At 33.6% G+C, this 25,565-nt stretch overlaps 1 protein-coding gene across 1 annotated transcript in view; it reads right to left on the reverse strand.

Annotated features, from left to right (window-relative positions):
• The window catches only part of Wdr81 (WD repeat domain 81), a 67,772-nt gene that overhangs the window by 9,582 nt on the left and 32,625 nt on the right, over positions 1–25,565 (reverse strand). Inside the window, exons 15-27 of the mRNA XM_089247189.1 lie at positions 23,936–24,161; positions 17,728–18,298; positions 17,258–17,400; positions 14,357–14,476; positions 13,867–14,134; positions 12,747–12,849; positions 11,917–12,086; positions 11,528–11,708; positions 11,185–11,309; positions 9,893–10,116; positions 7,426–7,556; positions 3,810–4,011; positions 2,297–2,396 (exon numbers count right to left, since the gene is read on the reverse strand). Of these exons, the coding sequence (XP_089103315.1) occupies positions 2,297–2,396; positions 3,810–4,011; positions 7,426–7,556; positions 9,893–10,116; positions 11,185–11,309; positions 11,528–11,708; positions 11,917–12,086; positions 12,747–12,849; positions 13,867–14,134; positions 14,357–14,476; positions 17,258–17,400; positions 17,728–18,298; positions 23,936–24,161 (2,564 nt within the window). The remainder of the gene's footprint in view (positions 1–2,296; positions 2,397–3,809; positions 4,012–7,425; positions 7,557–9,892; positions 10,117–11,184; positions 11,310–11,527; positions 11,709–11,916; positions 12,087–12,746; positions 12,850–13,866; positions 14,135–14,356; positions 14,477–17,257; positions 17,401–17,727; positions 18,299–23,935; positions 24,162–25,565) is intronic.

Raw genomic sequence — 25,565 nt, forward strand, 5'->3', positions numbered from 1 at the left:
TGGTTCTAGAAGGTGGGCAACCATCCCTTCCTCAAGAACTGAATTGTATTGGAAAAATAGGTCTGTGCAAAACTGGGTGATACAGCGAACTTACAAGCTAAACCAATCTTCTCGATGCATCACCCTGAGTCCACGCCTACCCTGGGTTAGAGTTCAGTAAGGTTCATTTTTTTTGGGGGGGGGGGGGAATTATGCATGACCGTCTCAACATCGGGCAAAGTAACGTTTTGGGGTCCAATACTTAGTTGGGAATTACAGCTCACTTATATTTACATACTCACATTTAAAAATCATAGTACCCCCAGATCTCATTGTGCACGGATCTCACTACTAACGGATATGAAACCCCGGATCATGCTCACATGAGCCCCATAGGTTAAGATGGGGCTGTGTTGCATTTTGAAAATAGTCACATTCCCCCTCCCCCATATTTTACTTTAAAGATTTAATTCTTCAGAGCTGTTTGTGTGTGTATGTCTGTGTGTCCACTTTTACCACTCGTCATGGGCAGAGGCACTGACATTAAAAGATCGGGAGGGTGGTGGGTTGAAATTTGCTGGTCGTCCCGTATATACGAGACTCAATCGCGTATGCAAAAGGGGGGGGGGGAAATACATTGCATTGTTTTTTACCTAAATTATCGAGCGGATTCTAAAGAAAAATTGAAACTAGTAGTGTAACATCTTCAGTCAGAGATCCACAAGAAAGTCACAGAACATCATGAACTAGAGAAAGAATGGAAGAAAGGTTCCACAAAACATCCATGGATGAAACAATTCCAAAAACATTCAGCAAAAATATTAGGATTTCTTATTAAGCTCGCTTTTGATGCTTATTCAGATATACTTCACTCTTACGGTTTCTCTCTGATCAGGCCACGCACCCTCTTGTTTTTTTACCTGTTTAATGTATTTTTTGCGTACCTTCATGTATATATTTTTGCAAATGGTTATATTCTCCTGTTCTGCATATACAATTTCACCTTGCTTCATTTTGTACATGCAATAATTTTCTAGAGTAAAAAAGTCTTACAATTTTCCTTCAATATTGTTTTGAATCAATGCCAGCACAATGTGTCATTATCCCCGTGCATAATTTTTGATTGCAGCACGCACTGTAAACTTCTGCTAGATTTCTTGCTATGATTTTTTTTTAAGTTTTACATCTCCGCCCTCCCTGTTTTGCACATGTTATGCAATGTTTGCTCCGTTTTCTTCTCTAGTATATCATATCATTAATATTCAAGTTAATGGAACTTATAACTACACTGGCCACACTCCTTGTGGCATGGAGCTTATATAGCCATGGTGACTGAACCTAGTTTTTGTTGTTGTACTTGCTACCAATGGTGAATCATGAAAATAGTTTTTTTTCCTTTGGATATCAGTATGAAATAAATGTAATATAATTTCGATTAATTAATAATATTAATAGAGTATCAATTTAAAAAATTGAATCATTAGCAAAATTTACAGTTATAATCAACTAATGAGTTTAATAATAACTTTATTAGTCAATATTTTAGTAATTAATAATTTATTAATTAATATTTTATTAAAATTAGAAATTTTCGCCTGCTATATCATTTGTACAAACACACTGGAACTTATTCCGCTTCAAGTGCCCTTTTTTCCTAGTGCCCCACCAGTCCAAATTTCTTATAAAATGGCCTGGAGTGGGTACTACAAAAGTAAAACCATATAAAAATTCCAACATTTTCAAGAGAGAAGTAAGACTTCTCTAATAAATTCTTTTTCTTATCAATTCACGATGAAAAAAAAAAAAAAATTCAAGCGGCCAATCTAATGCAGCCCTGTCACCCCCAACCAAAAGTAGATTCTTCATATATGCTCCTGTTGTCTGCATAAATATCAAGCTTTTGACAACACAATTTATATTTATATAAAAAGTTTTTATACACTTATCTGGTTGATACATTGTGCTCACACCCACAACATTTTGTATTGATGAGAATTAATGTTTGTGTTCTTGTCAATGTAAAAGCTCATTATAATCCTAATGGAGGAAAATATATAACTCAATTCTTAATAAAATTTCAGATTTAAAGAAAATTAATTTAAAAAAAAATAAACTTGACTTTTTAAAAAACAAACTAAAAAAATTACTCCAAAAAACTAAATTATTTCTAACTTCAAGAATGAAAAGTTTATTTAGTTTCAGTTTAACCTTTTTATTTAAAACTCCTTAAAGATACATTAAATTACATTTTTTTATCCAATAAAGTTTTCATTGCAATCAAAGTGGAAGAATAAATACAGATAAAACATTCACACACCTTTCAACTGACATTTCTTCTGACTAGTTTCGGAATTCCATACTGACACATAGTGATCAAGAGATGATGTCACAAAATGTGAATTATCAAATGCTTTCAGCTGTAGAAGAAATATGTTTACATTGGTTTTTAACTTTGAAAGAAAAGCAAGTTTCTTGTGCAAAATAATTTACATGCACAATTTATTACACATAAAGTTGGGTCCAAAGTATAGTGTTTGCCATTAAAGGGGGTGCATTTGTGTGCCCCCTTAATGGCTGCTAATCCCAGTGAGCGAGCCAGTTACAAATAGAGCACCATAGTTTTTGTGATAAAATATTTTTTGTTTCAAGATACATGATGCTCCACCATTTGTGAAAAACATCAATAACTTTATTCCCAGTGCTATGAGTTATCAGATGACTTCACAAAGAGTAATTACTAAATATAGTCCACTAAATTTTCAATTTAAAAAACACAGCAAAAAGAAGACAATTTTGTAACTTGAATGTGTGTCTCTGTCACAATCACAAAGATTTGAAAAATACTCAGTTGTAAAATTATATATTTCTAATCTCTTGCACTCAAACGATCTAGAACACAATACTATTAAAAACTATTTCAAGTGTTTGAAGGTTTACTATGCTGAAGCTACAGCAGTTTCCCTAACACAAGAAATTTAAAAATCATGCATTGTAGATACACATTAACATGATGGAAGGAGTTGAGCAAAATTGAATCTGCTTGCCATTGTTAAGTATAGTTTTAGTCCAGTATCAAACTGAAGCTAAAAAAATATACAATGTGCAAATGTGTATATCATAGAACCAAATACAGCGTGTTTCAAAAAGAATCATCCAATTTAAAAAAACCATAACCCCATTCAGCTTTTAATCCATTTTGATCGAATAATGTGTAAGTAGAAAGAGGGAAATCTCGAGTTTTACGCAGTTGCCGACAGGTAGAGCTAACGCTCTTCCTTCGGCCGCCACTTCAGTGTTTGTCAAGATGGCGACTACACAACAGAAATCGTTTTGTGTTTTAAGCTTCACGAAGTGCGAGTCCATAACAACTGTTCATTCTGCTTTTCGTTGACAATACCCTGGTGTTGAACTTCCTACCACTCTCTGATTTATTCCTACCACTCGGAGTATTAGGTGATGGTATAAACAATTCTGAGACACGGGTTGTCCGTATAAAGGGAAATTCCCTGGCCATCCCCACATGTCAGACAAAAATGTAGTTTCGCACGTAGTCCACAGAAATTCACTCGCAGTGGATGCAAACATACTCGCAAAAGTTTGGGACGAATTTGACTACCATATAGACATATGCCATGCATCCCAAGGTGGACATACTGAGCACCTTTAATTTGATTTGTAAACAAATTTTAATATTAATTTTATATTACCTGGCTAATCATAAGTGTCTATGTGTTCAATATTTTTCATAATATACGCATTTCAAATCGGGCAATTCTTCTTGAAACACCCTGTATATTAAAAGAACTAGAGTAAAAAAAAAATGGATTTACTTGTAATATTTCGCCTTCATGTCCCATCCATGCACTAAAAAGAAGACCTGTTCGAACATCCAACACAGAAATCATTCCTGTAGAATGCCCAATTGCCAACCAATGACTATTAGGACTAACAGCCAAACATCTTATCAGACCTGTTGATCCGATACTGACCTTAAATTCATGCATGTAACGACAGGTTCTGGCATCTAAAAATCTGTTTAATTTATTCTATATTAATATTTTGTAGCATTACTCTGATATCACAAATGCTCATACTATGCATTATTGAAACTTTAAAAAAAAGAAGAAAATCTGAACGTTTAAGGTGCAAAATTGATCACACTGATGTTTTAACATTTTGCTCTTTTTATTGCTCATAAAAAACTTGTTGAGCTAGAAGCGGATTATGAATGAATAAAAATTTACTTTTTACGCAAGACAATCTGACAAAGAACTAAATTAGTTTAGCTAAATAACTGAAGAATATTAATTAACTGTGTGAATGAAAGTAACTGTGTGCATTTGTTATTTATCATAAAGCAGAGAATTCGGCTTTATAGTTTGCTAATCATCATGACCTCCCAATATTTTTACACGACTGAGTTTGATGAATGGTGTTGGAAACTATCAATTCAAAACAATGATTTTGCAAATTTTTTTAATATCTTGAATTAATTTAGTATCAACATCATTAATTTAGTATCAACATCATTAATTTAGTATCAACATCATTAATTTAGTATCAACATCATTAATTTAGTATCAACAAGTAATTGAGAAAGTGATAATACTAAAATTCTATGAAATATACTAAATATAAAAGGGAAATCATATCGAGCTCATAAAATGTAGAAAAATATTTAGAAAAAGGTTTTATGTGATTCTTGGGATTATCATTTGAAGGTTCAGGGTCAAAACCACCTAACAGCAATTTTTTTTGAAAATGAGATAGCGATGCCATCTTGTAGCATTCAAGGAGCACTATCCCCATGTGCAATTATTTTTTGGATAGAACTTTAAAGTATAAAAAAAATAATAAAGTTTTGTAAACAAAGGAAAAATTACTTTACTTAATGCATTAAGGTTCATTTTTCTCAAACATCTAATTTTGGTTGTAAAGTGGTTTTACCCCTGAAAAAAACTCATTTGTTATTTCTGAAAATAAAAGTTCAATAAATACACATAAAGATAATACAGAGCATTAAATTTAAAATTGTACACACCAGAGAAAAACATTTCTATACAAGATTTCCACACTCTCTTATCACTATACTTAAGTCGATTTATGAACTGTCTAAGAGGAAACTTCAAATTGGAAAAATTGTTTCAAATACTGTCTTGCATCATCCTAAAAGCCTCCTTATAAAAAATAAGAATCATTCCAACACAACTGTAAAGGGCCATATAAAAACTTGTGCATAATCACAATATAATTGAGATTTTATTTAATGGCATAACATTGGGAGTTTTAGGATACTCCTGACAGATCACTAAATTTAATAAGTAAAAATTATTTCTCTCAAGTGACTGTGAAACAAAGAAAAAAACCAAAAATAAACCTAAATAAAAAATAAAAGTCACAAATTACTGATTTGATTCAACACTATTGGTACACATAGTGTTGGCACCCATAAAGTGTCGAAATGAGTTGGGAATAAGAATTTTTCTTACTTACCTTAATAATTAGTTTTTTCTTTATTATGCTAATACCAGGCAAAGGATTATTTATTACTCAAAGTAATTTTGTGTGTATGACCTTTATTTCTCTACAAAAAAAAAACAAACAAAAAACGCTTCGACTTGAATTAGCTAGTCAGTTTTGGTAGTAAAGAATGAAATATATTTTGAAATAATTTTTCAGGCTGTCATGGCTAGCATTACGTGAAGTGCCACTTATGGGCTGTAAGGGCATGATCTGGGGTATTTACATCATTTTTGAAAGCCACAGATGTGAGCATAAGGGCAGGACTTGAATATCCTGGACAATGGCCTAAGCCCAGACATGCCAACTTTTGGAATCCAAAAATTCGGAGATTCTCTCTAAAGGGGGGTATCCCCAGGTACTCATAGACTCTATCAAAAAAAAATTCACAAAAATTTTTTCGCAAAAAAAAATTTTTCTTCAATCAATTAAAAAGTTCTATTTCCCCCCCCCCCCCCAGAGCAGAATATAATTTCATGTCAGTTTTTCCATGCAGAATAGAGAAATCACATCTACATACTGTTCATAAAACATAAGTTTCCTTTCGTGGATGCTATCAGTGATTAATAATCTTGGGTATATGAACTCTTAAAAGCTTTATATTTAGCTTTATACAGCTTAAAGTTTTATATTTTTTTTCTGAAGACATATTTAATCAGAGGAAACAATTAAAAAACTTCAAAATACAAAGCTGCTAACGAAAAAACTTGTGTTTACTGCATGGCTGTTAATGGAATACAATAACGATTATACAGGAATTTCGGCAACCAAGGTCATGCCCCTGATAAATGATTGCAGATAAACGTTAAGAAAACAAAGTCACGTCTTTGCCAGTTGCTTAAATGCGGTCACCAAGCCTTTTTTTACGGCTACTCGATGGGAATGACCGCGGCTGCCCTCTATGGGTATTTTCCCTAACGACGACGGCAGTCATTGACGTCACAACTACATGAAAGCTCGCGTAAAATCTAATTTTCTGCGAAAATCCAGAGAGTGGGAGGAAGGATGAAAAATCCGGAGAGTTGGCAGATCTGTAAGCCACTGTGGTACATGAGTGGTCATAGTGATAGACTCACATCACAAAGACCCAGGTTCAGAAGCTACCGTCGCTGCAGTGGTAATTGATTGAAGTTGGTTCCCTGTTATTCCCAACTTTGAGGTGCAAGTGCGAGCCGATCTCCCCATTAAAAAAGTCTCACACAGAAGATGAAGTGGTACAATGGTACAATTATTAAATCATTATAATTCACTCATAGTTTGAAAAACAGATGACAGCACAATATCAAGCATTACACAGAAACAACTTCACTTTAGGTTCACAACACACACACATTTTCCAGTATGGCCCAGGACATCTTCAACCACCTGCTTATATCTTCATTGAGACAGAATGGCGAATCATAATCTGGTTATGAGAAGGACAACTATGGCCAAAAAGCTCAAAAGTTATACAAATTTCACAAAATGTATTTTGTTTCTCATGCCATTGCAGGCATGTTTCTTTTGCTAAATATAACATACACACAAGACCAGGTAAGTTGAAAAAATTAATTGCTTTTAAAAATGCTCATAATGCATACAAAAATCACTCTGTACCAGTTTTGAGAGTGGAAATACAGTGTTAAAAAAAAACCAATATTTTTATATAGTCCCCAGTCCTCCAACTTCCAATAATCATTTGAGAAATATTTTTTTTTGATTTAAAGTTTTTACGATGATGCAAGAAAGCATCCAAGATATTTTTTGTGATTGGAAATTTCCTGTAAGAATTGGCTATTGCAGAATGTTAAGAATGAACATCCTGTATAGTGTGGTACAATTTTGAACTGAATATAATGTATAAAGCCATAAAACATGGCATATTATCAGAAAACCATAATCATTAATAGAAATATACATAATTGTGCTAAAAACACAAGCAATTACCTAACAGTAGAGTTGGTTGTAGCTGCTAAAAATGTAGAACTTGGAGCAGGCATTGCAGCTAATACAGTGATAGGGCTTCCCTTAGTTGGCTCTATTTGCTTGATGCAGGAACCCATGAAGGGATCCCAAATCTAAATGTAAATAATACCATTTTTTAGATCATAGCATGATGATACTGTGATTTTTCAAATTTTTTGTGAAATAGTAAATATGAGCTGAACAAAACTTCTCATTTTCATTTACACTGTGTGCCAATTTCATTACTTATTTTAGGAAACAAAAAGGAAAAATGAAGAGATTTAGATGCATATGTGAATAAATGTTAGAATTTTGACCACTATCTCAATGTCCAGTGAGCATAGAAATTTAGAAGTGAAGAGATGTGGGAGATTTTTGATCATTGATAATTTTTGTCTCACCACGGTCATTTTCTGCACACGAGGGGTAATTAGACCGGGACCTACAATTTATTGCCGATTCCGAAAGAAAGGCTTGTTTTTTTTTTATACTCATCGAGAGGTTGGCGCGCTAACCCCTTGATGGGGGACTCTCTGCGGTACCAATTTTTGCTGCGGTCATGTCACCGTTTTTGCTGTACCCCTGTGCCAGGAAAGTTTTCTGACAAGGATAAACCGGGTATCGAACTCGCGACACCTCTAAACATCCTTTGGTACTTTAGGCGAGTATCTTATCGACCTGGGCTACCACGCCCTGGGAGATTTTTATTTCTAAAACTAATTCTGGAACAGGACCTTTTCAACAGCACCAACTACCTGCATACCAATGTCTATATTACTCACGAAAGTCATACTACTGGATCTCATTATCACAAGGTCTGCAAGCTATGTGTTAAGATGGACCTGCTCTTTGGGTACTCAAGCTCTCTACAGTACTTCTGGCTCCAATGCCACTGATGTAGTGTACAGAAGAAATTGGAATACAATTTATGAAATGATGACCTTCACATCTTTGCTGGTTAATTTAAAATAAAATTAGAAAACTATATAGTTTTAAATCCTTGTGGATTACCACTAATTTGATTTAAAAGTGTTTTGCAGGATGAGAAAATATTTTAAATAATTTTCAATTAATACATGAGCAATGTCTGTGGATTCTCTCATTACAGTGTCATTGAGTGCAGAAAGTGACACCCATAGCACAAACCCATTTAAGACCATCTTGCAATGTATTGATGCAAGCTGATGTTTTTAAGTGAAGCCCCCTACTCACTTGAATCATTCTCTGGAAAAAGTTCGAGTGTTCAATATGTGAGTGCTTTGGATCAATGTGTTTTTTTCTAAACTCTGTAGACCTGTTACTCTGCATGCACGATTTTGACACATGCACAAAATGACAAAACATCACTGTATCATATACAGAGTGTATAGCAAACGGGGGGGGGGGGGGGTGTATGTCATTTTACTCGCAAACCGTTGATCCTACAGGTTTTTCCAATTGAAAAAGTTTCCAAATAATGTGTAGTACTCAGATATGCTATTCATGTTGCAAGGGGTTGTGTAGTTATTAAAATAAAATAAAACCTTTTATACAGTTCCCGTCTGCTCAAAAACCCAATTAGAAAGCTGTTGCCCTCTCTCTCCTGATGCCAAAAAAAAAAATTCCATGTTTCTAAGTGCAATATTCACTGAGATATTCGAATTCGAAAAACAGAAGAAAGGGAAGAGGAAACAGTTCTAAATGCGGAAAAACCATTTTACCCACATTTAAATGGGTTTTTTCCTCTAAATTTCCTCCATTTTTTTAATTTGAGAATCTCAGTGAATATTGCACTTCGAAACATTGAATTTTTTGTTGACATCAGGAGAGTGGGGCTGCAACTAGGGAGGAGCAGGCAGGTTTGGTGCTCTGGGCACTGGACTAGAGATGGGAGCCAGAATAACCCTTTAACTGCTCTTTATACATTACACGTGGGTGCCAAAATGCTTTCTTGCCTCAGGTGACACAGCATCTAGTTGCGGCACTGCAGGAAAGAGAGGGCTACAACTTTCTAATTTGGTTTTGAGGCACATGGGGACTGTATAAAAAATTATTTTTTATTTTAATAACTATACAACCCCTTGAAACATGAATGACATATCTGAGTATTACACATTATTTGGAAACTTTTTCTATCTGGAAGTATATCTTTAAAATAAACGGTTCGCCAGTAAAATACCTCATTTGCTACGCACCCTGTATATAAACAGAATTTAGTAAATTTCTTGTGCACAGAAAAAAACTGTGCACAGTCGCACAAACATGCAGCTTACAGAGAACATTGTTTCAGATCACAAGCATGTTTATCGAATGAAATATAGTCACTATTGCAGATAAGGTTAGTATTGCAAAAAGGTACTATTGCAGATAAAAAAAATTTTAAACTTCAAATTAATAGTAAAACTCATAATTTTCTTATTTGTAAATAACAAGATGAATTAAATTATGGATACATCAAATGTTAACTTACATGCACAGTACTATCACAAGAGCCCACTAAGCGAAGCGAATCTAAAAATGAAACAGCAAAGACTGATTTCCTATGGCGATTATAGGTCCACTGACATGGAGTTTGAGCAGAGCCATCTCCATAACTTCGAAGAGACCACAGCTTTACTGTTTTGTCTCTGCTGCTTGTTAAAAATGAGTTTTCATTGTCAAGAACTTGAATCACTCTAACTGCACCTGTATGACCTTTTAAAGAGAAAAAATTAACAGATTGATTTTGATAAAAAAAAAATTTTTAATTGAGCATTTGTATTGAATAGCAACAGAATACGCAGTGTATACAAACATAACATAAGTAATAACACAATAACCTTTTTCGCTCCAGAGGTACACATATGTGTACCTTCATTTTTAACAGTTTTTAATGGTTTTAGTGATTTTTTTTGAAGTTAAGATATGTGTAAGGGTACCAAACTCAACTGGTTCTAGTAAAAGATATCAACCCAAATTGTGAAGAGGATATTAACCCAACTTATGCTACCCCGTGTTGAAGGATTTATTGTGAAAAATGCACATTTCTGAAATTCAAGTATAACCACAGGATTATGTTTCAATTGTAGAGATGATTAAGTGATAAAAAAATGAATTTTTTTTAATTCAATCAGAACACCATACATAAAATAATCAAAATACAGTGATTTTGAGAGACTACAGTATAAAGATGAGACTTTGCCACTTGATTTACAGAAATAAAATCCCCAGGCTTGTATGGTACCTACCATTTTTCAGTAGGTCAGGTCACAATTCCACACCTGAAGTACAGTATTTTTGCTAGCCTTAAAACATTTTGTTCATTGACTAAGTACTAATAAGGACATTCATTTAAGGACTAATAAGTCCTTCAAGTTTTTCCCACAAGTTTTAAATCACACACACACTACCTATTTCAAATAAATGATATGTCCAATTTTCTCTTTAAGCTGCACACAATAAAAATGATCTTAAGCAAATAAAAATCCTATACACCGTTGTTGTAGTATATATATATAATATGCAGTATATTTTGTCATATACATCAGGGAGGAGAACAAGAGTGTAGGGCAAGTAAATACAATAAGAGAATGTATATGAATACAATAAGATTAGTTAAATTTAAACTGACAAGTTATAAAGCAATAAATAATTTTTAACAGGAGTTTGTTCCTGTCCAAGGAATGTAAAAAAAATGTGATAATTAGCAATTGAGGGAATCACTTGATACAATATTTGGAAAAAAGTTCATAATTTTCAGGACAACAAAATGAAAATAATTACCTACAAATGATTGCAGTTTTATTTGCTTGAAGTTAAAACGATCATCTTTCTCACTTCGTCCCTTTTCATGCTCCCAATATGCAAGCCAATTTCCTTTCAAATGTCTTTGACTGTTATCCATTTTTCTTTAAATATGGGAAAACATACATTTGAAAAATAAAATAAAAATTCCAATGGATAACATGTTAAAATAAAGTATAAAACAATACAAAATAGAATAAATGCATACAATAAGCAATAAATTCACCATGATATAAGTTATAAGAAAAAGTAATAGACCAATACATTCATCATAACGAAAATTACAAAGGAAATTGATAAAAAAGATATTGAGCATACATACCTTCTAAGGAGGCTAATGTCATACTTTGGCACATCAGCCCCTTTTGAAGAGGATGAATTCGGCAAAGGTATTTCAACCGCAGCTACTAAATGACTCTCTTCCCCTAACTGTACATCCAAACGGTTCCCTACCAAAGACACATTCTTTCCAAAAATACCACTAACAAAGCTGTCATCTTGCCCTGGGTGGGAGAGGGAAAATCACATAAAAAGAAAGCTGATCCAGAAAACTTCATTAAATTTTTTTATTCAACTAATTATCTAATTTACTAATGAACTTAATATATTAGAATATAGAAAAAAAGGAAAAATCTGCATGAAAACTATTAGCTCAGTATGCTGCCAAGAAGTGTCGGGAAGTATAGGGTATTTATATAATTGATTACTTACCTAAAGAAGTCTCACGGTTATGAGACTTTACGAATGGTTTTTCACCAGATGTATTGCCTTTGTGGTTACCCCCCGATACACCAGGAACAGCATTAGCCATATCCAAATCATACTTCACACATAAATGTCTTATTAATTCATCATTTCTCAACGTATTTTCCATAAAGATACTGAAAAAAAAAAACACCCTTTCAATGGTAATGCAGTAGAACACCCTATCAAATAATAAATCTTGTAGTACGTTAATTTTCAATAAAATAATAGAATATAAAATTTCCCGAAAGAAATAGAAGAAAATAGTAAATATATAGTGTCTCTAAATTTCTACATATTTTTAAACGTATAGTCTCTTTCTTGCCACGACATTTGACTTGAACAGATATATTGTTTTTTTTGTTCCACTGAGCGACTGAGATTGAAGATTTGGTACTCAATCAAAGTGGGAAACTCGGTCAGCGTGATATTTTTATCTTATGAAAACGACACTCATAGTGCGTCAAAATGAATTAGGAATTTTTTAGTATTTCCTGGTATTTACCTTATTCGTTGACGATTTTATGAGTACATATAGGGCATGTTTAACCCTCTCATCGGCACTGACAAGATATTTTGCCGAACCGGATGGTTTGCATTTAGGCATTGGCAAGATACATTGCCTTCTTAAAAACTTATTTTATCAATAAAGCCCAGATATTTTGAAAACCTGATTTCTCAATGGTACAACTTTACTATCGCCTCCCCCTTTTTCCCCGACAACCAGTTTAGTGATTTGCACTGAAGATCAGTCAAAATAATCGTGGCGGGAAAAGAGTTTGAGAAAAATTTTTTACCCGCCAGCAAGTTTGCAAAAAGGTATGTATGAAAGATAGGCTATCTCTGGAGTAAAAGTGGCTCTCATCTCTTCCAATGCACTCTCCTTGAATGGTGTAGTTCCTGAAAAACCATTTTTGCAATACTAAAATTTGACAGTTAGGAAACAATGAAAAAATTTTTAATAATTTTCCATAAACAAATTGACTATGTACACTGGCAGTAAAAAATAAAAAAAATTTGACAGCTTCTTAATTGGATGGAGGAAATAAAACCGAATTAACAAAAAGATGAGAGAGAGAAACTGAAGATTTTACTTCACACTATGTAGACAACTGAATCAGTATTTATATATGTGTGTGTGTGTGTACATAATAAACATATACAACAAAAAACACCAATGTAAAAGTGAAGCATCTAGATCACCCAGACTTCAGTTTGACGTCTGTACTAAACATGGCTGTGTTTGGTTGCCATGTACATCCATACCAATAAAAACATTTGTTAGCCCAAAAATTCGTAAGCCAAAGCATTTGTTAGTCAAGATATCACTATACACATTAGGGGTGGCCCTTATTTTTTAACGTTACAAAAGTTTAGCTTCCACCCCATTCTTTCAATTAAAAAAAACCTGATCATTGTTGAAATTCAAAAACATAGCAAGCAATATTAATTCCTTATATACGATTAACTCCATTAAAAAAAATGGTATACTCTTTTATATCTCGACCATTTTCTTTTTTCCTCTTAGACAAATTTATGATGACAACATCCAGGCAACTCCAGCAATTTTTAAGCTTTATTCTGTACAATTTTCATGCAAAATTTCATAAAGATTGATAAAAAATTGAAGATTTGTGTTGAGAACACAAATACAGTGAGAATCCATTTTAGATACGGTACATCTCAGCATATGTAGAAATTCAAGGTAAGTGGAACCCAAGTACGATTTGTAAAATTCAATTAACTGAATTTAGTGGCTTATAGACAGTTACAAGGAAATACCATTAGGAGAGGTTAGGTTTGTGATGACGTTGCTACCTGTAGTGTTCTTTGCATTTGAACCATTTCTAATGAATGGTTGTGAATAGGCCTTTATAATATAATTTAGTACACGTTTTTTACTAGTTCCCTACTTACCTGAAGTAGTGCTATCCAAAACATCATGTGAATTTCTCAGTTCTGCATGTTGATTATAAACTTTGTCAAAGCAAGAAAAGAATTTCTGTAATATGCTTGATAAATGCTTTCTTGTCATCTCGAACCCTATCCGCAAGCCAATCACGTATATCACATCTATGAGTCGGCATGTAATCATGAATCGAGCATTTCCACCACCAGGATAAGTCAGACGAAGAGAAGAAATAAGGCGTATAACAGTGTATAAAATATCTTTAACTATCACGTCCTGGTAAAAACCAAAGAAACACATTGTAACTAGATAACAGACTTCAATAGAACAAATTAAAAAAATATGTCTACACTATTGTATGATCAAATGTAGGAAGGGAAATGACACTAGTTTTTAATTTTTATTAATTCATGAAAATGTTACAAGAACTTGTGAAGCAGTATTTTTTTACAAAATTACACAAGATATACTTTTATAATAAGTATCAAACATATGTACCTGTAAATAATCCATGAGTGTAGCATCAGATAGATATGGAATGATATGCTGAAGTAGAGACATGGTGCCAATCAAGCCAGATTCTAATGTAGGTGTCACTCGCTTTTTACACAGAGCAAGCTGTTGAATATTGAAAATTTTTGTTTTGTTAAAATAATATAAACTATCAATATTAGATGCATATCAAGATTCATTAAACTTGTATGTCAATTGCAAATTCAGTCAACATTTTTGAAGTAAAATGAAGCCAAGTGAAAAGTTTCACACAAGAGAAAATATGCAGATATGCTCATTCAGAAACAATAGGAGTCATCTAAAATCACAGATGCTAAAGTCCTCACTAGTATATGATGCATCATCTACATATATTTGTGGAAAACTATATATACTAATGAAAAATATGATTAATAAAAAGCCATATTCATGCACTGACAGCAGTGCCTGAATATAGCATTGCCTAAATGTAGTATGGTGGAAGCCACAACCATAATCATATATTGAATTAATGCAAATTGAGACTGGCTGATAAGGCCCTACCCAAGATCTCTTGTGAATTTTACAATACTTCTTTAACTTACCACATGTTTGTTTGTTTATTTGTTGCACTTGAGCAGTTAAACCAGGTGTTAAAAGAACCATCTGAACATGAATGAAAGAAATCAGCATGACTAACAGATTGATCAATACTAATAGCCTAACGATATCATGCAAAAAAAACAAGCTATCTAGTTCCTACTAATATGACAAAAATTTTAGGCATGATTTCTTGCTTGTAAGAGAATGAAATTAAAAAAACACACAAGCTTTTTTATTTCCCAAAACTCATGTTTTTTTTATTATTTTTTTTTTTTTTATGAAACTGATAATTCCATCAGAATGGAACCTACGGTTTTTAACAGATTCCAAATAGGATTCACCTTTGACTCTGACCAAAAAGATAGAAATTTTTACATAAGCTACATGTTTGCACAGTTGTCTTGGAACTTGTACTCCTATTGGTCAATTTAGCCAATAGCAGTGCAATAGAACCCTGATTTAATCCTTTGACACTACTGACGATACCACTTTCTTTTTAACCCTGATAACATTCCTTATATACGTTGTTGAATTTGGTAATTTGAAGTATGAAAATAACTAATTTATGATTACCAGATGATCACACAAGTGTGGGTGAGCCAACTAGTTCTTTAAATTTTTATTCTTTAGAACACTTCTACTGCATTACCCTTTTGTGTAATGCAGTAGAACACTTCTACAGGGATGAAACATCTAACTGAATTTTCATTAATAAAATTTAAAGAACTAGTTACACAAAATTCTATGCACAAAGCTGCATTACACAAAAGGGTAATGCAGTAAACACTAAACCTCAAAATGTGTTTCCTAACAAATGTAAAAAAAAAAAATATGGTTTTCTTTCCCCTGGTAAAATAAATTGATACTCCTGCAGCTGTATTATTCAACATATTGAATTTTTTACTTTTATTGTAAGTGTGCATGCTGTTGTACCAGAAGTACCAGATCAATTAATTCCTTGTGCTAAATAATTAAATTTTTCTTTGTTTTTAGGCTTTAATTATAGCATTAAAATGACCTACCAGAAAATTTACATTATAATTATTACATTCTTTATTAATGCAATAGATAAAGACCTAATGATCGTCTTTCTTTAATGAATAAAACTGCCAGTCCCATCCAACTCATTATACAGTCGACTCTCATTATAACATCCAATATAATAAGTTCCAAATGTCTTGGTCATGGACCCCACATTCTGTTCTGGAGCCTAGGCCAGGACTTCATATGAACCCTTCTATAATAAATTTACAGTGTATAAAACAAAAAATGGTAAGATTTGTCCCAGGCTGGAGTCCTGCCTCAACCCATGTGGGCAGGGCCATGCCGTTAGACCTCAAACTGATGGCAAGAGTTGACAACAAGTATGTACATGTACAACATATATTTAAATTTTATTATTTCCTAACCTAATACATTTTCATTGCAACTGCTTGCTTTATAACAAAATGGAATAATATAATTCATTCTATCCGAATGTAAAACTTTCTTAAGAAGAAAAATTTTGATTTTTTTTTTTCAAACTTCTGATATAGCGACCACTTGATGTATCAGTTTTCATGGAACCCAATGGGTTGTTATAATGAGTATCATCTGCATCAGGGCTTGACTATAGTATATCTGTGTCGGTAAAGATTCCTGAAAGTGTCAATATGCTTTCAAAATCATGCACATTTAGGTAGATATCTTATCAATCTGGACTACAATGCCCATAAATGTTTCAAGCTACCTTATGAAATACAGAGAAAGTGGAGCATCTGATAAAGTTTACATAAAATTCATTTGTTTGTCAAAAAATTATATTTGAAACTAAAGTCAACTGAGTTTTAATTTTTCAAGCGCATTTCATGAGATAGTAGTTAAACATGAGAAAAAAATTAAGCACCATGAAGGAATTATGCCACTCTATTTCAATTTACCTGGGTCCCAGGTGGTAGGCAAAATCTTTTTTGAATAAAACTCAAAGAAAATTAAAATTGTTTTTCCTCCATCTATTGGTGCCCCACAGTAAATCTAACTGATATTTGATTTTTAAAAACATGTGCAAAACCAAAATTCATTAAAAAAAAGTTTCTTGTAGGAAAGAACACATCCTGTGAGATGCATGAACAAACACATCCTTTTCAGAAATTTTGGGTACTTGACATATCAGTGGCATTACTGCATGTGTTCAGCAATATAATTGTGCATTAAAAAAAATTAAGTCGATACAGTTCAAGGTCTTGGTTGGTCAAACTATCTAGGAATTTCATATCTTAGTACTATTATGAAAGCCAAGAAAATTAAAGCAAAAAAATTGCCAAAAACAGAAAATAAACAAATTACCAAATCAGCTATGTATGGTAGATATTGAAGCATAATGAATTGCTCTCCATAAAGCGCTGCAACTCTAGAAAGGCAGTCCAGTACTCTTTGTGCAGAAATATCACCAGTATACCACCTGTGACTGATGCTCAGAGAAAATGTACCTAGAATAAAGGTAATTTTTCTGAAACTCTCATGAACAATATAAATATAAAATCAAATAAATACCTTTTTTCCATCAATACTTTACTTGATGCTTATTCTACATTTTGATATTTAGGTGTGAAAAGTTTCAGATAAGGCTCGATTTTTTTTTCATGTAGGAAAAAATAAACATTCTAGCAAATTTGAACAAAGTACTTGTGGTAGTTTCAAATAAAAAAAAAACACAAACAAAAAAAAGAAAATGTACATTTGAAAGGCAGCTTTTATTGGTAGAAACACCAGTTCATTAAAAAAAAATATAACTCAAATATTGAAAATGTACAAACCATCATTACAAACTATCATTTCTCGCTTCTCTGGTCCTTCATAACATAAGGTAAGCATCCGAAGCAAATTTCTAGTGACATATCTTGCAGTTAGCACAGGTCCTAGACGATGAGTCAGCCACAAGATACTTTCAGCAGCAACATCTGAAATGTTCAAATTCCCATTTTGTTTTGAACTACTGGGGCTAAGAATTACATTTATTGCTTCTGCTGCAACCTCAGGACTGCATTTTTCATCAACATTTCTATTTTCATCAACAGTTCTATTTTCATATTGTTCTTCAGTTGCTTTGTATTGGGCTATGTGTGAAGTTAATGTTGGAGCAGACTGAGAATATACTGGGGGTTTTGTCGATTTTCGTGATTCAGTTACTGGTGATGCCAAAGCATCAATAACATCTGGGTCTTCATCATCATCATCATTGTCCTCTACATTTTCAGGTAAATGTGCTACATTTTCAGGTATGTTCGATATATTTGATACCTCTACCACATCAGGCTGTGAACATTTGGCTTCATCTTTCTCATAGTCTTTTGTTGGAGTGAAAGATGCACCATTCTCTCGATAAGCCTAAATTAAAAAGTTCAATACTTTTATCAGAAAAAAAATGCTACCTTACTCTCTGATAATATCTTCAGTTCATTATTTATCACAAGTTATGCAGCTTTGATCTTGGTAAAAAAATGAATTAAATAAAAGCGTAAAAAAATGTTTTAAGGTTTCTAAGTATTTTCTTTCTACTTTTAAAAAAATTGAATACTTTCAAGTGAAATTTTTCATTTTTTCATGGAAAAATTCAATAATTTTTTACTTAATTTATTTTATTGAGATCAGAAAAAAGTAATGATCATAAGTAAAACCTATCAAATTTCAGGATTTGTAATTCTATTGATATATTTTTAAACCATCAGTAACAAAATGATGCACCCTTAGAGCATAAGAAATTAAAAATAACTTTCAGCTGATTAAGTAAGAATTCCCTTTCAGCTGATTAAGTAAGAATTCCCTTTCAGAGCAGAGAAGAATTTACATTATAAACTCACACTTTTGAAATTTATCCACCTCTCATAAATAAAGAGCTTCATTACAATAAAACTGTAGTAGTGCGTTTGAGGGCATAAAAACTTTTTTTTTTCAATTACTCAAAAAGTAACAGAATTTAATAATGGTCGCTGTGGCTGTGCCGCTGTGGTGGTCGAGTGGTTATAGTGACGGACTCGCGATGCGAGGATCCGGGTTCGAACCCCACAGTGGTGGTCGGCTGAAGTTGGTTTTCTGTGGTTCCCAACTTCAAGGCACAAATGCGAGCCGATCTCCCCGTTAAAAAGTCTCGCCACAGAGAGCAACAGTCCTACAACGATAAATAATTCAATCATAACACTTCACTCATAGTTAGAAAAACTGGTGGCAGATGGCAGCACTACACATAACAAGCATTACAGAGAAACAAAAAAAAAAACCTTCACGCCAGGTTTCACTACACGTACACGCACATTCCCGCATGTACCGATTCGTTGGGGGTTCCGCGGGGTGCATGTGTGGTGTAGCAGTAGTAGGTAGGGCCTCCAAAAAACGGCTCGGGGATCCATGATGTTCTTAAGTCAGCCACCTCGTTGGGCAATTTGCCTGTTGTGGCGTTGTATTTGTATAATAAAATTTTATATGAATATAGAGTAGTACAATATTGCATTATTATTGTATCATACAACAATGGAAGGTATGCATGACTGTGAATAATGCTAGCAAGAATAGGAATGTCCAAGACAGACAATGCCCATTACACACTCCTAAGCTGTTTGGCGGGCCCCTGTGTAGCGTGAAAAAAAAAAGAAAATTGTCCTGGGCTGCAGCCCCGTCAGCCCCACCCTTGTGGGGCCATGCTTCTATGGTTCTCAGAAACAGCTGATGATTTGAAATTACCATTGAAAAGCATCCCAGACATGATCAGATTGAGGGCTGGAGATTTGCCTAGCTCATCCACACACAAAGTATCCTCACTTTGAAGATTCCATTGATTCATGTTCCACTGTTCAGTTGTACAATGAATAAATATTTTTGTCCATAAAAAAGGAAACAGAAAACTAACCGAATCCCTGAAAAGTCAGATCTTTGGAATCTTCTCTCTATACTTCTGACAGTCAGGCAGCCTCTGCCAAACACAGAGTGGTGCACAACCAGCTAACATAATGTGCCTGGACAGACCAAGACTTTATGTACTGCCATATACAACCACTCTTTCTAGCAATTCGTTTCCCTTTAACGAAGCCTTCAAGAAAAGATAACCCTCAAGCAGGACCGCAACTAGATGCTTGGTCAGCCGGGGCAAGCACTTGGTGTCCGCTTGTAATGTTGGAGATGTTGAAGGGTGATATTTGTCCTCCTTTGATCCAGCAGCTGGAAACCAGACCTGCCTGCTACCCCGTAGCTGTGGTCCTGCCATTGGGACAATGTTTCTAGAGGCAGCAGAGAGCTTACAAAAGAGTTTCAAAGATATAGCAGTCCTGACACCTGGCTGAAAGTGCTAAATACCTTCATTGGCAATCATTGCTCTTATGCACTCTTGCCTAGATTTTCTATGTATGGATCAGGTCTTCTAAAACTATTCCCACAAACTACAGATGACACTAGGCAATACAATACTATTGCTACCTGGGCTTTGGGATTCTCCTGCCTTCAATAACCCCCCCCCCCAACCACAATAATTCTATAACTCATTTCATCATTTGAACCAGAAAACAGAGAAAAAAGTGTTTTCTCAACCTTTTTTTGTATGTAAAAACCAGTAAAATGTCTGAAACATTTCGGTACACCACCGAGTAGTATGAGCACATGACCTGTATTTTGTAGGACATTTTGGAATTTTTGATTGGACAAGACTTTTTTTTATACAGTTGTCTTGTTTTTTGAATATCAATCTGTTGTTTTTAATCAAAATTGTAAATGTAGATAATTTTCATAACTTATAAACTATGCTATGATAATTATGAAAATATAAATATTCATCTCGCATATTTGTTATATTCAACATTTTTTTTCCAGGATCTCCATTTCAAATGAAATTCAATGTGATTTACAGTATCTCCTCATTTATACAAGTGCCACAACAGACAAAATGCTCAATGAAGTGGCTGAAAAAAAAGATGCCTATTAAAATATGGTTATCGAATATATATCTCAACTATATAAAAAATATACAGCAACCCAATAAGAGCAATAAATAACCAATAATTATGATAAAACATGAACATACATACTGCCCAGAAAAGTTATGGTTGACTCATCTAAATATGAATAGCTTCTTGATTTACCCAATACATTTATCGTATTTCTTTTTAAACATGTCAATCATGTAAAAATTTACGATCCCCAGAGGTAAGCTATTTCATTTATTCATAACACGCTATTAGAGAAACACTCCCCTCAACACCACAGCCTAGAATTGTCCCTTGCTAATCGATACTGGTATCCACTTGCCGATGCAGTTGATTGACAGCGTATTAATAATTCATGGGCCACTTTATACACCCCACTGAAAATTTTAAACACTTTGATCATATCCCTCCTCTCGACACCTGTGCTCTCCCAATGTAAAAGTTTTCAAAAAATCAGGTCTCTCTTCATAGCTTAAGCCCTGTGTGCCATCAAGAGCATGAGCGGCTCTTCTCTGCACCCCCTCGATCAAATCAATGTTCCTCTGTGAGTACGATCTCCAAAACCTAATGGTATACTCCAATCCAGGAGGAACTGAGCCATAGGTGCTGGAACCTAGGGGCTGAGGCCATTTGAAGGCCCCCCCCCCCCAATAAATTTTGTAAGGGGGTTGAGTCCCCCAGTGATTTCTGAAAAAACAATGTAATACACCTTCCTCCTCCTGTATACATACTTGAGTTCCGGATATACGGGACGACCCAGCAACTTTCAGCCCCTCCAATATATTCTCCTCATCGGCGCCTCTGAACTGAGCCCCAGAAAAGTGGAAGGATCAGTTTGGGAAAATATCAAGACATTTTGAGAATGAAACAGAGCATTTTGTGTTTTTTTAACCACTTCTGAACATTGTTCAGCAGGCATTTACTACCTATTGACATTTTTTCAGCAATTTTAGTAATAGTTGGTGATTTTGCACACTTATGGCAAATTTTTTGGTGACAATTGGTGATGTCCTGTATTTTTCCATATTCAAAATCTCAATTTTAAGCATTTTTCCTCATTGTGATCATCAGGATTTAACAGTTTCGATTAAATTTTTTAGAGTGATTTGCAATAGCCATTAATTGCAGCAATAATTGACAATTTTATTGAGAATTGCATGTTTTGGCAACAATTAGCAACATCCCATATTTTTCTTGATCAAATATGGTCACCCAAATGGTATGAAGGTCTAGTTTTTTTATTTGAACCCCAAGAATATAACCAATATCAGTTTCACAAGTGAATAATTTTTCAATCACTGTTAAATTATCAAGTCTGCCTGCAGACCACCTGATTCTTGTTGTAGAAAAAATTGACAATGCGTTTAGTCTCTCAATTATGAACAAATACAAATAAAACGCCACAACAGGCAAAATGCCCAACGAGGTGGCTGATAAAAAGATGCCTATAAAAATATGGATGTCATATATTTAAAAAAAAACAGCAACCCAATTAAAAATGCAATTAACACAAATTATAAACAATATATACACATGATAAACTATGATACAATGCCCATAAGAATACCTATGGTTGTCTTATTCTAAGAATGGATAGCTTCTCGATTTACCCCAACATGTTTATCACATTTCTTTTTAAACGTGTCAATTGTGTTACAATTTACTACCTCCGGGGGTAAGCTATTCCATTTATTAACAACCCTATTAGAGAAAAATTCCCTGTGACACCATAACCTTGCATTGTCCCTCACCAATCGATACTGGTGTCCCCTTGTAAAAGCAGTCGATTGACGGTGTACTAATAATTCACGGTCCATCCTATCCGTCCCGTTGAAAATTTTGAACACTTCGACCATATCTCCTCGACACCTACATTCATCTAATGTAAACATATTCAAAAAATGAAGTCTCTCTCTTCATAACTCAACCCCTGTGTGCCAACAAGGACAACAGTTAACTAATGTTTTATTTTATGTATGTATACATTTATAGATATGGTATGTTTTATTTTATGTATATATATATATATATATATAGTTGACACCTGTTATGACCACCACATGTTATTTTGACCGTTCCATTATAGCCACCATTAGGATATGTCCCAATAAAATTTTCCTATTCGTCCCATGTTATTTTTTAGCCATTATGATAGCATCGATTGCATATATTTAAAAATATATTTATTTTATGTTTATATATGTTGTGGGTTGCTGCAATTATAACATATTGAGATCTGTAGTTGTCTATGGGCATATATAGGGTGTATAGGTAACGGTGTATGACATTTTACTGGCAAACTGTTGATCCTAAAGGCATACTTATTAAATTACATATTAAATTATCATGCTTTTCCATGCAATTTTTTAATTTCTCTGCTTATTATTTTACCAACAAGATCAACAGTGGCGTCAGAGTCAGGGGTGCTGTGGGTACTTGAGCACCCCTAGTAATTTGTGGCACTGGTCTGATCATCCCCAGAATGGATTCAGAAATCAAAATTTTCTACATAAAGGTCAAGATGAGCACTCAGAAATTCAAAACATTTCCGACACCCCAAAGATCAAATAATAAAAAAAGGCTTCAAATACAAACACAGAGGCCACAATAGACAAATTGTCCAACCAGGTGGCTGAAAAAAGATGCCCATAGAAAATATGGATGAATGATGAAATGACATGGACATTTCTACTTATATTTCCATTTAACTTAATAACCTACACTGATGCTGTGTTTAGTATTCAAAATTTTTGGTACATATTTGTAGTAGCAAAAGCAAACAAAGTTAGAACTACCTTAACATAATTCGTAAAACAGATAGGGTCCTAAAATACACAGAACAGACAAGATTCAAGTCAGTCAATTCAAGATTTTTACAGTCTTAATCTTTAAGTATCCAGAATCTGTGACTCAAACTTCCTGGGTGATGCTGGAATATGCTGGTCTCCCTTGCTGTTTCCCTGGCATGCCGGCTAATGTGTAGGTTTAATTATATACTAATTTTACTTTTGTTATAAAAATTATTCTATTGAATTAAATACTATCAATAACAAACCTTTGTAGAATCTTCACTGTTTTCATCAAAATCAAACATTTCTACATCCTTATCATCATCAACATCTGGATAATTTGATTCAACATGTGATGAATCCTCATAAGTTTTTCTGACAACCGATTCATTTAGTCGTTTGGTTTCTTCTGCCATCTCCTGAAGTTCTGGTGATTGCAAATGAGAACTTTTACGTCTTAAATTGCCATCATTACAACAACTGTCTCTATCTCTATGGAAAAAGATGTGTAAAAACTTTAGATGGGATGCTACATTAACAAAATTTATTTCACTAATTAAGAACAGCATCAGTCAAATATGCTCTAGTTTATATATTATTTATTCAAAATTAAATTTTTGTCAAAAGCAAGAACATTCTTCCATCAGAATATGGTGAAACTTAGTTAATTTGAAGTCTAAAGTTGCTGCAAAAAGTTTGAATCATCCAATTCATCTATATCAAAACCATAAAATGACTTAACCACAATATTCACATAGGATTAATAATTGATCTCAGTTGTTACATTATTCTGATGTTCAGGAATTGACATCACTGTAGATTTTCTTGATCGTGTGGTTTAAAGCCTTATTTACAGAAACAGTTCGTAATCATCGGTTATGAAACTGTTTTCCAAATTTTGCCTATGATTCTTATGGTATCAAGGAAAATTACTTTCATTAGCATATTAGGATTTGCACATTCTGATACTTTCCATACTTATCTATCATTTTTTGGTTGAATGAAGATATAAGTGTCAGATTTTTTTTTGAATGATGTATCTTGACCCGTAAGTTGAAGAACATAATACGTATCAAGTGTTACACAATCTTAATGCAATCTAATTGAGAAATTTTAAAATGGGCATTAAATGATTTTAAAAAAAAAACACTAAACATCCACAAATTAATACTTTCAGTACTATACTGACAATTCATTTATTTGAAATAGATTACTCATCCTCCTGGCACTTTGGTCTGATTCATTCAGAACGAATAATCTCTTAATGAATTTAGATGGACTTTGTTTTGGTTTCTAATAATTAATACAGATAATTTTTTACAAACTAAGTCGCTAAACAATAAATCCAATGCAAAAAGAAATTTCTAGTAGGCAAACTGAGAAGTGCTAATTTTTTATTGAAAGTCAATCATAAAACCTGGGGTAATATACCTATTCAGGATTTTCTCAAGTGGGAAGTTCATCATTTTTTGAAGGTTTTTGTTTTTGCTGTAAAAAAAAACGAAAATCTTGACTCAAGGAGCAACACCCCCCCCCCCATTCCTTCCTGTATTTTCAGGACTGACCCTAAATTTCTTCACTCGTTGCTCAGTGGACAGAATGTTCTCACAGCTTTTTGAGCCAGAAGTTAAATTTAAAAAAACAGCATTCACTGTGTGCCAAAATTATGCGAGAACTTTCAAACTTTCATTTGTTTTATGATTTACTGTTCAACAACTTGGTCCAGAGAATCAAAGTGACTGTTTATAGAACTTTCCCACTGCCTACAAATTTTGATTTTTTTTCTCCAACTTTAAACATTTGAAACAAAATTGAACTGAACAAGCAATTTTAACATTAAATTTCATAGAAAATGCAAGAAATTAGAATTATCAAAAAAATTGAATTAACTACATT

The sequence above is a fragment of the Pholcus phalangioides genome, unplaced genomic scaffold (genome assembly GCF_987345545.1).
Source record: "Pholcus phalangioides strain wild (caught in Gottingen) unplaced genomic scaffold, Ppha-v1.0 ptg000017l_1, whole genome shotgun sequence".
NCBI lineage: Eukaryota > Metazoa > Arthropoda > Arachnida > Araneae > Pholcidae > Pholcus > Pholcus phalangioides.